The following is a 13,357-nucleotide window of genomic DNA, read 5'->3' on the forward strand; positions in this document are numbered from 1 at the left end:
TGCAGGGTACCACACTCCCCAAGGAATGTACTGACATATGAAATAATTTCTACCTTCCAATTCCATTTGAATAATTCCCGAAGGACCTAATTTGAAGTAAATTTTTATAAGACTTTGTACTTCAAACCTTCCAAAGATCCCTTCAAAAGAGGATCCATAGTTGACATTTGACCTTAATTGTTCACTTGATTGTTCTGAGAAATGCCTAAGTAATTAGTGAGCACACTTCCGGGTGTGTCTGTAAGGGTGTTTCCAGAGATAACTGACGTGAGAGACAGCAAATTGAGGCGGAAGACCAGCCCGTAAGATTGGCAGCACCACTCAGTAGGCAGAGTAAGCAGACAGAAAGAAAAGAGGTAAGGGAAAAGGTTGCTGGGACAGTCAGAGTCAGTCTCTCTCCCACTTCTGCTCCCTCTCTCCTCCTTTCCCTTCTTCTCTCCCTCTTTCCCTCTCTCCCTGTCTCTTTTTGGCTTTTATGAGTTGAGTAGCTTTTCTGTTTCCACTATAATGTTCTGTCTAAATACAGCCCAGAAACAGTGCAGCCAAGTGACCATGGACTGAGACCTCCGAAATAGTGAGTCAAAATGACTATTTCCTCTTTCAAATTGTTTTACTCAAGTGTTTTGTCAGAGTAATGAGACAAAACTCCTGATATACACAAATATATTCATATAAAATTAGAATATAGTTTCATAATTGTCTTGGTTACTTTTTTCTCGCTGCTGGGACAAAATACCTGACGCCCAAAATTAAGGAGGGAAAGGTTTATTTCGCTTACAGTTCATGGAAGTCTCAGCCCGTACTTGGCAGACTATCAGGCAGAGTGGCACGTGGCAGAGTGGCACGGCAGCCACAGCTAAGCTGCAAGCCCGCACACCAGGGAGGAATGGGGAAGGAATGCCCCAAGCACTTCTTCCTCTCCCTTACATATGCAAACTATCCACCCCAGGGCGGGTGTAGCTCTCACACCCACATTCATTCAACTCTAATAGCCTGCCCCAAGGTCGCATGAGGCTTTGGAGGGGACACACAGACATAAACCATAACAATAATCCAAAATATATTTGTTATAGATTTGCACTAATTTAGAGATTTTATTTAATGCTTTCAATAGCACTTCATTTTATTTACAAATTCTAAATATTCAGAATTGAAATTGTCAAAATCCTACCTGACAGGTGACAAAACTGAAGTAACGATTAATTTTGACTCAAAATCATTTTTTATTATTTCTAAACAAACATATATAGTACATATTAGCATTTTCTGTCATGATCTAGTTCTCTCATCATCTATTTTACTAACCAATTGAACCCTCTGTAATTTCAGCATACACTAGGCAACCTAGGATGAAGATTTTTGAAATACCTAGGAATGGTAAATCACTAATCTATTAAAATATTCTAAAAAGATAATGAAAACAAAAGTTATAATATTAAAACAGACTTACCTGTAGAGAATAGCCTTGATCACACTGGAAGGATACCACATCACCAACCATGTATCGGTCTCCAATTTTAATTCCACTGCTAGGAGTTTGTGGCTCAGGACAAGAATCCAAACCAATTGCTAAGAATATTTTAAAATAGCAGTGTAAGTAACTACAATGAGGAATACTTAAGTTATGCATATTAATTTGCATAAATTCAATATTCATGTAATATCAAACTAGATTTTATATTGATACACTGATAATTTTTTGTGAAGATGACTACTGCAATGTGTACCAGAATTCCATTGTAAAACTATACCTTCTGAACTATTAAAGCACCAAAAAATGAAAAGCCTTGGGATTACACTTATGTTTTCACTCCAAATATTACTGTCTTGTACTAAGAAACCAAAGTAGAAGGTACTAAAAAGAAAACCTCTAAACAACAACAAAAAATTCTTATATGAATAAAACCAGGGATGTCAGAATAGATCTGTATTCCCAGCTATTTTAGAGTCTAAAGCAGATGGACTACTTTAAGCCAGGCAACATAGTATAAGACCCTGCTTTAATAAATAAATAGGAAAGAAGAATAAGAAAATTATTTTTAAAAATCACTGGAGGCATAGCTCAGTAGTAAAGTTCTGGCTTAATATACATAAAGCTATCAGTTCCATCCAGGGAACACTAAGCTCAAGAAAGAAAAGGGGGCGGGGGGGAGAAAGGAAGGAAGAAAGAAAGAGCAGGAAAAGAAAACAAAAATCATTAAAACATTCTTAGTAAAATGAGTAAAACATTATTTACTATTTTGTCTCTATTGCCTACTTCTTTGTTTATACAAAAAGTATCTTTTTCTGTTGTAAGGAATATTTTCATATACTTATTACACATATAACACAAAAATATATTTTTTTCAAAGATAATATAATTAGAAAGAACAAGAACATGTGTTTCATTGAGATATAAAAAGTATTCTCTCTCATTTTTTACTGAAAGGAAGATAGCAATATATTTCAAAACATTTCTATTACTTTTACATTAAGAATATATTTTTCAACATAAAAGGATAAAAACATAGTAAATATGAGTTTTAAAGTTTTAACAAATTATTTGTATTTTTCCAAAATATTTATCAAGTATGACTATTGCTATTAAATGTTGTTTTTATTAAACATTTTTTATTTTTAATAAAAGCCATTGTTTGTTTTGTACATCTTTGCAAATGGGTTGCAGATCACACTCCAAATCATTTCTTTTTAATTTAGAAAGCATTTAGAATTCAACTCTGTAGTATAAAAATACATTATATATTCTTTCATTATTTGGCCAGGTTATTTCTCTTTGGTAGATGGTCCTGGTATCACTTTCTATATTTCCTCTACATTTCCTGTTATTGAACATATATTGCACAACTGTTTGTTCTCATTTATCTCCACTGTCCAAATGGAAATGGTAGCATATCACAGTCCAGAGTCCTAAAGAAGCAGTCAACAAACACTGCTGTCATAAATGAAAGAACCATATCAGAAAGAGACTGAACCTACATCTTGATTATTTATTAATAAACATAAAAGTCTAATTCTGCAGATGGAAGTTATTGAATAGCACATAGACTAGCTTAAATTGTTCCGTACTTAGGCATAAAAAAGTCATAAAAATCCGTGCCTTGACAGAGTTATAAACTGATTAAAAAGTAAAGCAGTAGAGTGGGTGTGAAATAGTCCTTTGGGAGTACATGTGAGGCTGTCTTGAATGAGACTGGGGGAATCGGTAGAAGTGAACCCTGAGGTCCTCAGCGTCTCTAAGCGCGCTGTAAGTTTCACATTTCATAATGGTTCTGAAATCTTGAATTTATGGACCTTGTAATAACTGGTTATTATTAAATTGTAACCTCCTTTTAATTTGGAGAAGGTGCTAACTCTGGCTTCCACAACTAGTGTTTGAGATCAAAAAAGAGGGAAATACTGCCTTGCACATTTGTTGCCCTCTCATTGAATACCCATGAACAAGCCTCACTAAACTCATGAAATTCATCTGATATCATAGAACTCCTTTCAGAAATTACTCAATACAAAAAAGTGAGTTATGCTATAAACATAAATATCTTTATTATGATTTCGCTTTCCTTCAGTACGTTCTGACTCTCTTGGAAGTTCCGAACAGTATATTTATGACTTTTCCTAAGGTGATCCTGTAGTCATTCTTACTCCTAGCACATTTTATACACATTCATTTCTCTTCCTTTTTCTATCAGATACCCCACTCAAGGTCTCCAAAGCAAAAAGGAATCTACATCTGGTAGCAGTGATTTCCTTCCCTCAGAATAGGATAAATAAAACTACAAGAGCAATGCCGTGGAACATTGAATCCCTCATTTTTAAACCAAGCTTTTAGATAGCAGATAGGACCACGGTAAAATGTTTGTGGAAGTGCCAACTTTTACAATGTTTCAAGATTTTAACTTTCAAACCAAAATTCCATAAACTATGTGATAACTACTTTATAAGCTCAAAAATCTTCTATGCGTGTATTTCATAGAAAACAGGATCAAAAGGAATTATGCCAAGTAATGGCGGATAGTTATGACTTCTAGTAGGACAATTACTAACAGTTTGTTTGCACCCTCTGCATTTTTCTGCATTTCCAAATTTCCTATAATAAAGTAAATTATTATTGTAAACAATAAAATAACATCTATTAGATTAATTAATACTAGCAGAGAATTTGGAGACACAAGCACGCACTCCTTTCTATTTTTTAGAGCAAAAGCCAGAACTTGACAAGTTCATCTCTGTTAATGGTGAAAGCTTCAGGGAATAAACTAAATAATTAAGCAATCCGAAAAGCCAGGTCACTCACATGCTGACGACCTCACTCATTTCTGGCTTGTTCCTTTGCTTGTTTTTTGCTTGTTTTGCCAGCCAACTGTGTTTGCCTGCAGTGCAGGAAGAAAAACTGAAATATGTGAAAAATCTGCGGTTCAAATTTTGAGGCATTTGTATCAAAAAAGAAAAGAAAAACTACGTTGAAATACTAACTTAAAATATCATCCTCCAGGATTATTTTTCATTGGTTAAGTCACAGACTCAAGAGATTATTTGGAGGAATCAACAGGAAAAGAAATTCTTTCTGCAAAAATGTTGCAAAGGCTTCTATAGAACGAAGGCTAGTCTTTTGCTTAACAAGGATAATCAAAGTAATGCTCCGTTTTAAGCTTCATGAGTGTGAATTTTGTAAAATTATGCCTTTGGCACTCAAAGATGCTCCCTGGGAGAAATTTTCTAATGAGATTGGATCTATTAATCTCCTGTTGCTGCCAAAAACAAACAGAAATGGGTCCAGGGACAAATCCATTCAAAAATTGCAGAGCTATGTCTGTTGTCAAATTACTGCAGGCTGTTAGCCTGACTAAAAATATTAAATCTTCATTTCTTCATATGACCGATATTTATTTGTGACTGAAGATTATGCTTTGCAGTTCTGCTTACAAGACAATCCATCTGGAGCAGAAAATGTGGTTAATTATATCACGTATAGCTGATAATTCTGTGTGCAATTATGTGTGACAATACATATGTAGATGCACATGTGTGTGTTTAAGATGAAAAGCTTTCACTTAAATACCCTTGAAAACTTACATAAGGAAAACATGAAAATATTTATATCAAGTGCCAAAACTTTAAGGAACTTCAGTCTTTTGAGTGAGTCAAAAGAAGAAGCTTCTATATGCAGCAAAAATGTTATTGGCTTTACTGCAAAAAAGAAAAAACAGGGGACTGGGAGAAGTGCTATTACCTCAAAATATAACTATAGAAGCTAAGAAGGAAAAAACCACAGAATCCAGAAATTTAAAAATAAATACTATCTCTATGTCATCTACAAAAAGAGGTATACTGTGAATGAAATGATCAGGATATAAAATTTGGTGAAAGCAGAAAACAAGTTATGATTAATTTTAAGGGCCTTATATGTTTTACAAGTGAAGTGTATTTATGAAGACTAGCTATACTTTTATGCGATAGTGTGAGCTAATGGCAAGTGAAATTAGAAATGACAAATACTAATAACAATATAGGCAGGAGGTGATTCTCAGTTAAATAGTTAATGAGATGCTGATGTGCACAAACTAGTTCAAACAAGAAAATTAGTCTAAGTAAAATATGATTAATCTTAAAATCCTGTTTTTCTCAAATAATCAATTATATAATTAGTCCAACAGAGGAGCCCATACTTAGTAACTATAATAGTAAATTCATTAAAACATAATGCATTATCTCCTTTAAATTTTGCCTGACAATGGAAAGTAGTAAAATAATGATTATGATCAATCAAATTTTTTATTATATATAAGATACAGTCAATGGGTAAATTACTGGACATTTACTATTCTGTGACTAGTCTCATATTTTAAGGTATTCACACTAGCCCTACAATGATCGCACAGCTTGGAAAGATGCCTGTTATTGCCCGAGTTATCCCAGCATTTACGGTACAGTTACTGGTGGCAAATATGAGTGGTCGGGGCTTGTGGAGGAGAGAAAATCCGCTCACTCTGGAACACATACATCTGCCTTCTAGAGATGATGAACTAAAATCAGTGAGGACTTCGAACGCTCTTCAAAGGACTTAAAAGAATTTATTATTGCATATAGTTTTCCCTTTCCAAATATGTACATCTTAAAAATTCAAGATAGAACTATTCTCATTGATTCTGCAAGTTTCCTCTAGCATTTTCCACTAACATATTTAAGTACCTGTCTCACAAATTTAAGGAAGTAAGATGGAAATAACACATTGCAATCAGGCAAATATCCTAAATCCAAACGGTAGGCGCTGAGGCTCTACTCTGATCCATGACAGAGCGCCTGGAATTTATAAATCCTCTTTGTGGGAAGCCTGACAACGCTTCACAGAGCTAACAGTGTCCACAAACTAGACACATTTTCTCTTGCAGCAAATCTGATTAGGAAGAAACACGATTATAACTGGGATCACATTTATTTTTAAAAAATTAACAAAATAACAACAAACACACACTGTCAATCTAACAACTGATTCCCATCAGCCAGTGTTATTGTAGATCAGAAACCACAAAATGTCAATACTTTATACAAGAAAAATAGTGGGTAAATTTATTAATTCAGAACAGCTATAGCTAGTCGCACAAATGTTTAACCAGCACATATTACAGTGTAAATAATGATGCAGCTTTATGTCAACTCACGATATCAAATGTCAGAAAATACCAAAATATTCTCCTCAGGAGCCCCCCAAACATTTTACGTTCTCTCCACTGAACTGAGAAAAATGTGTTCTCCAGACACTGGTTTATTTGTTTCACTTTTCCCAAGCTGTGAGGCCAGTATGTTATTTTCATTCTGTCTCTCTTCTTTCTCTTCTTTATCCCCTTTGCTATTGATAAAAAGCAAAACTGACCTTTTTTCTTTTTCAACTTTTCCATCAATGCAATCTGCCTATTTCTATGTTGGCTATGTTTTTAGAATTTGTTATAATAAGATCTGTTTTAAAAATGTCAGTTTCCAAAAGAGTAATTAAAGTTTTAAGTCAAAGAGTGTGTATTTATTACCTCAGTTTGCTGGTTTGTAATTTAGAGAAACTGCTTCCATTCCATTTACTTGGTTTTTTGTTTTGTTTTGTTTTGTTTTGTTTTGTTTTGTTTTGTTTTGTTTTGCTTTGCTTTGCTTTTACCTTTTTGAGACAGGTTCTCCCTATGCAGTTTAGGTTGGCCTTGAGCTCACTTTGTAGCCCAGGCTGGTCTCAAACTCGCAATGATCCTCCTGCCTCAGCCTCCCTAGTGCTGGGATTACAGGAGTGAGCCACCATACCCGGCTATCATTCCATTTACTTGTGGAATAGCTATAATCTCTAAACATAATCTAGACAGGATGATAACATATATGAAAATACATATGTACATAGTAAATGTAGTATCTATTTGGTATTTGTTTTAACTTTGTAGGTAACACCATACTCACTTTCCATACAAGTTTCATTCTTTAAATAATCCAAACTGATATTATCATTGGTTAAATAAAAAATTCTTTTGGTTTCTAGATCCTACTGCAAGGTATTACACACAATTGCTACAGTTAAATGAAAGTGCTTATGTTGACCCTGATTAATGTAAATCAATACCAAGTGTTTTAAAGTAAAGTAAATTTGAAGAAATTGAAAGGGATAAAGCAAAACTGGGACTGTATGGATGCTACTATCTAAAGTGAAACCCGCAATAGAGCACCTACAAGCCATCCTTGCCTCTTCCTTTCTGTCTCGTCCTTAACACCCAACCCTTCACAAGCCTTTTAATTTTTCCTGTTAATACTTCCTGTGCCACCATTTTCTGTACACAACCACAAGGACAGCCTTGAAAGCCTCTCCATGAACCAACAGAAAAACTCCTCTCAGATTCCTTCCCTTCGGCCTCGTCTCTCCGTGCAGTTCACTCTCCACTTTCCAAATCATAGAATGTTTCATGATTTGAAAATATGATTACTCTACAAATTGAAATCATTCCACTGATCCGCTCCTTTTATAACAGAATGCAGACACCCCATCCTTAATCTAGTATTCTAGTCATTGAATTATTCTTTGGTTTATCCTGGTATGGAAGTTCATCTCATCAGCTACAAGGGCTAACATTTACTGAGCATTTACTACATATCTGACTGAAATAAACATTTTCTGTAAATAATTTCATTTAATTCTAACACAGTCTTTTAAATTACAATACCACATTTTTACAAAGAAACTGTGTTCACTGGGAATACCTAGAATCTACTTAGAGTCAGAGTAGAATCAAGTCATAAAGCAAATTCTGACACCAGAATACATGATATTATAACCTACTACATTGCAGTAGCTATCGTCAAATGGCAAGCAATATCCACCACTATTAGCTATTACTTGATTCCTATATCCAGAAGGACTTTGTTGGCATTTAGTGAAGTCTTCCCTAAAAACAACCAGACAGTCCTTTAGATGTGTTCACCATCTTCTTGGAGGACCTGCTAAATTGTACAGGATATCCTTAGCTCTTGGTCATTGTGAAAGCAACCTCAGATTTGATGAAAATGCAAATAATTAGGTGAATCTCAGAAAAAATTCACCTGATATGTTTCATCTGGAGTTTCTACAAGACTTCAAGATAAGTATAATGTACAGTTATCAGAGAGGTGCTGTTATGGTTTGTGTCTGGATGTCACCCCCCAAAGCCTCATGCAGTCATGGGGCAGGCTTTTAGAGTTCATGATTGATTCATGATCCAATGCTGGTATTACGTGTGTGAGTGCTACACCCACCCTGGGGTGGATAGTTTGCATATGTAAGGGAGAGAAAGAGCCTATTTGCCACCATTCCTCCCCTTTGCTCCCACTGCTTTTGCTGTGTTCTGTCACCATGAACGCTTGCTCTCTGCCATGTGCCACTCTGCCTTGGAGCCAGCCAAGTGTGAACTGAAACCTCCACAAACTCGGAGCTAAATAAGCCTTTCTTTCCTTAATTCTGGGTGTCAGGTATTTTGTCTCAGCAACGAGAGAAAAGTAACTAAGACAGGTGCCTACATAAACATTAATAATGCTTACACTATTTTGGCACTATTTATTTGCATAATCTTACTTCTGATTAATCTAAACATATTTTAGGCCTTATGTCTTATGTAACTGTATTGCACTTACACTTAGAACTTGTACTGAGAGCTAAGTGTGCACTCCACAGTGAGTATATGAGGGGAATATTCTTATATTTGAGAGGCAATGTGGAGGTGTGCTGTCAAGAGGCATGTAATATGGTGGTTTGGACAATTTGTACTGGAATAAAATGATCTGAGATGTACTCTATGACTTAACAAGTAGGCAATAAAAAGGGTGAAAAGGAAGTAATATCAGAATAGAGAGAAAGAAGAAACTGCTTCTGGACTAGGCTGTTTAGATCACTAAGGTTAAGATTTAAGGTAGAACATAAGACATAGTATGCACATACATCAATTCCCCACACTGAATTATCATGTATCACAAATTTATACTAACAAAAAGGAGAAGCAGAAAAATAGAAAAAAGCATCTTATGGCTAGAAAAAGAAAGATGAGAACTGAAGAAAACTGAGTAGAGAGAAAGAACGGTGAAAGGAGAACAGAGAGGAAATATATGCTATATCTAGGAAATAAGTACTTACTTCATTTAAGTAAAAGAATACAGCAAAATACTTGTGTGGGACATTACACAAGAAATTACTGTTTAAATAAGAAGCTAAATGATTTTGCCTTTTTTTACTAGATAATACAAAGGCAATGATATGAAGACATAAAATATCAAGAAAGACTAATGAAAATAATGTGTGAAAAAATATAATTCAGTGTAGGGAACATCAGATTTTCATACCAATGATTAAAAGAATAATAAAGGTCAAACATCACAAAGTTAAAATTCTGGGGCCAGGGAAATAGCTCAGCAACACAGCACCTGCCTGGCAAGCACAAGGTCTTGAGTTTGATTTCCAGTACCAAAAACAAAGCAAAACAAAACAAAAACAAAGTTAAAATATCATTTTTCCAAGAACAAGGAGGCAAAGATCAATATAGGGATAAAAAGAAAGTATTTGTCAGCATTTGCTTTATAAATATAGAAAAAGCAGAATTTATCCATGTAGGGACTGCACCAGTGCAGGTTTTCATGCTTTTTTTTTTGAAAACTTTATCTGTGAGTAAGAAAATCTGATGGACAAAATAATACTCACTTTCTGGGAAGAATCACAGCCAAGATTCTATTTCCCAAGTCAGAAGAACACCTGCCATGTTTCCTGAACCTTTACTATTTAAAATATTCCTTTAGGAATGTAGTAAGAGTTGGCTTTCTTGGATTAAAAAGAAAAACAATCTGTCCTTTCTTTATAAAGAATCTTAAAGTCTTCTGCATCTGTTGCTGATTTTCACAGAATTGTTATGAGACTCTTATTTCCCCATTGTGATTTCTCCCTTATGTCACCCTCTGGGCCAAACTTTCATCTCAGAGATTGTCGCAAAGTCTGAAAGGTGTGCAGTGACACACCTGTGCACTTCATAGAAACAAGTTAATGTAACTACACATATACACACCACTACTCCTAGGACCCAACTGTTCAAGCATTTTGCTTTATCTGAGTATCCAATTTAGAAATTTTCAGTAAGTTTTTAGTCTTTGTAAGGAAATGTAAATTAGCGCAGGCACTGCGGAAAACAGTATGGACATTCCTCAAAAACCAGAAATAGAGCTAATATAGGATCCAGTAACATGTACTCACAGGAAAGGAAATCAGAATGATGAAGACATCTCTCACTCCAGCATTTATTGCAGTACTACTCACAGTCCCAAGATGTGCAATCATCCTGGCAGTCAGGGAAAGGAATTGCAGTGTAGATGAACATCAGATGACCACACATTATTATTCCCTTAAAAGTTGAAGTCTTGCCATTTGTGGCAACAAATGGAAGCAGAGGACATTGTGATAGGTGAAATGTGAGGCACAGCATGAAATTTACTATGTGCTCTCATTTATCGGTGGAAGCCAAAAGAACTGATCTCTCAAAGGAGTGAGAAGAGTGGTGAGCTGAGACGAGGAGCATTGCGCCAGGGGGTGGCGGAGGGAGAGTGTGGTTGATGACTACAGAGGTGTAGCCGGGTAGGAGGAAAAACTCCCGGTGTTCTATAGCGCAGTAAGGTAACTGTGATTGGTAACATTTAACTGTGTATCTCAAAGTAGCAGATAGAGAGACCTTCAAATATGCCCAACACAAAGAACTGGTAAATGTAAGGCCTATACCAGTTATCTTGGAAGTGTACATGATATTTGTTAAAATCACACTGTACTCCACAAATATGTACAATTCCTAAGTGTCAATTATACTAAAAAAAACAATTTTCTCTTACACATCTGTACATCTGAGATGCTGTACCAAAAGAGTTCTGAAAACCTAATGATGTTCTTTAAAATGTTAGCTTAATTAATGTAATTTTCAACACATGGAAAGATCTGGAATCACCACAAAAGGGATGTTTTTCGGACCAAGGAAGCCAAGTTTTTTTGGAACTGCGCAGAAATGAAGATGCCCTTTTCCTTTAAAAAAAAAAAAAAAAAAGAACTATTTGCACTGTATTTTGCAGTTTCTGGAAGAAATATGGTCGAGTTTTCACCAAGTGAGCAGTCAACCTTTCCGACTGCCCTGCTGGATACTGTCCCCAACCACAGCGGCTCGATGCAGCCCTTGATCCATCAAACACATTTGAACTGCTAGTCAATCTGTTATTATTAAATGAGCCAAAAGTGCTGTCATGGCTTCTTCTGTAAGTCTGTCCTTAAAAACCAGGGCAGTATTTATTGGCCATTCTAATTCCGTACGGCTTTACTTAATCTTTAAATTTTCTTGTTCAATCTTCACATTTCCTTGGATCTAAGTTCAATATTTTACAAAGCCTATGCAAGTGACATTATTGATTAGACAAACAATGGATTTAAAAGTACGAAGAACATCCAAGGTTTTAAAATTAAGGGAAAGGACATCAGGCATTCTCCGGCACTGAGCTCGCTACTCAGTGTATCATTTTGTTTTTCTCATCTCCCTACTGGTTCCTCTGTCCTACTTGCCTCCCTCTTCTGTAAGCTATAGTTTTCTTTTTCTCCTCTACTTCTCTTCATCCTTTCATTTTTCTATTGATTTCTGATTTAAAAAAAAAAAGAGCTCTGATTTGAATCTGCTCATTGACTTTGATTAAAACAACGCAAGCAACCGGAGTATGTTTATACAACAAGGATATTAAATGTACCATATATTGTGGTGTTTATTTAATTTATCCAAAAAGAAAGGTCATTATCGCCTAGAAAAAATTTTAATAATTTTAATTATTATTTACTATAGCATAAGCTTTACATAATATTGGTATTTTGTTGTTGTAGTTGTTGTTGTTTTTTCCAGTACCAGGAATTGAACTCACAACCTTGCGCTTGACAGGCAGGCACTGTGCTGCTGAGTTAAATCCCCAGCCCCTAATATTGGTATTTTAAATCATGCTTAAGGAAGTTTTCAATAACTGTATTCCATTTAAAAGGAAGTACACAGAAAATGTGTTGATGTCATAGTTAAGGTCCTTCAATGTAATGCTTAAATATTTACTGGTCCTCTTCTAGTATGTTAGTACCTTGTGGTTTTTTTTTTAAATATATTTAAATAACACTGGTCTTAATGTAATGCCTAATTTTATCATTTCCTTTTTGTCTCTTGGGTAAAAAGAAACATCTACAGATTAACAAGTATCTAGGCACCAGTCTGAATCTGAAGCATCACTTTAACGACAATTTTCTTGAGAATGTTAACTGAAAGCTAAGAAATTAAGTGTCGTTCTCTTTGAGTAGCCTCTAGACTATTAGAAGACTTAAACAATCTTATTATTTAAAACAATTAGACATGAAATCTATCAAGGCATCATAGGCTTTGGGGATTTTTGGTTTTGTTTTTGAGACAAGGTCTCATTATGTAGTCCAAGCTGGCCTCGAACTCACTGTGTAGCCTAGGCTGGCCTCAAACTCATAGCAATCCTCCTGCCTCAGCCTCCTGAGTGCTGTGATTACAGGAGTGCACCACCATGCCTGGCACATTTCCTCTGTTCTTATACACACTCACTACTAATGCTAAATTTTCACGTATTTTGATTTGATTTAGAAAATTAATAAAGAAAATTTTGCTATTTCTTGACTGCTCATTTTATAACCATAACTAGTAGTAACATAACTGGATAAACAATTGCAAGTAGAGGGTGGAAAGTATCCCACGTAATAATAAAGTTGCACTCAATTAGGAAAAAGATTTATCTCCTTCATCCCTCATTTCCCTTATGTTTCCAATCAGTGTCCTTCACATAGTTAGGCACTAAACTGACT

General features: G+C 35.2%; 1 protein-coding gene across 1 annotated transcript in view; it reads right to left on the bottom strand.

Moving 5' to 3' along the window:
* The window catches only part of Csmd3 (CUB and Sushi multiple domains 3), a 1,085,099-nt gene that overhangs the window by 109,656 nt on the left and 962,086 nt on the right, over positions 1-13,357 (bottom strand). Inside the window, exon 39 of the mRNA XM_005381888.2 lies at positions 1,451-1,569. Within this exon, the coding sequence (XP_005381945.1) occupies positions 1,451-1,569 (119 nt within the window). The remainder of the gene's footprint in view (positions 1-1,450; positions 1,570-13,357) is intronic.

Source organism: Chinchilla lanigera, unplaced genomic scaffold, assembly GCF_000276665.1.
Source record: "Chinchilla lanigera isolate Chin_1 unplaced genomic scaffold, ChiLan1.0 scaffold00016, whole genome shotgun sequence".
Classification (NCBI taxonomy): Eukaryota; Metazoa; Chordata; class Mammalia; order Rodentia; family Chinchillidae; genus Chinchilla; species Chinchilla lanigera.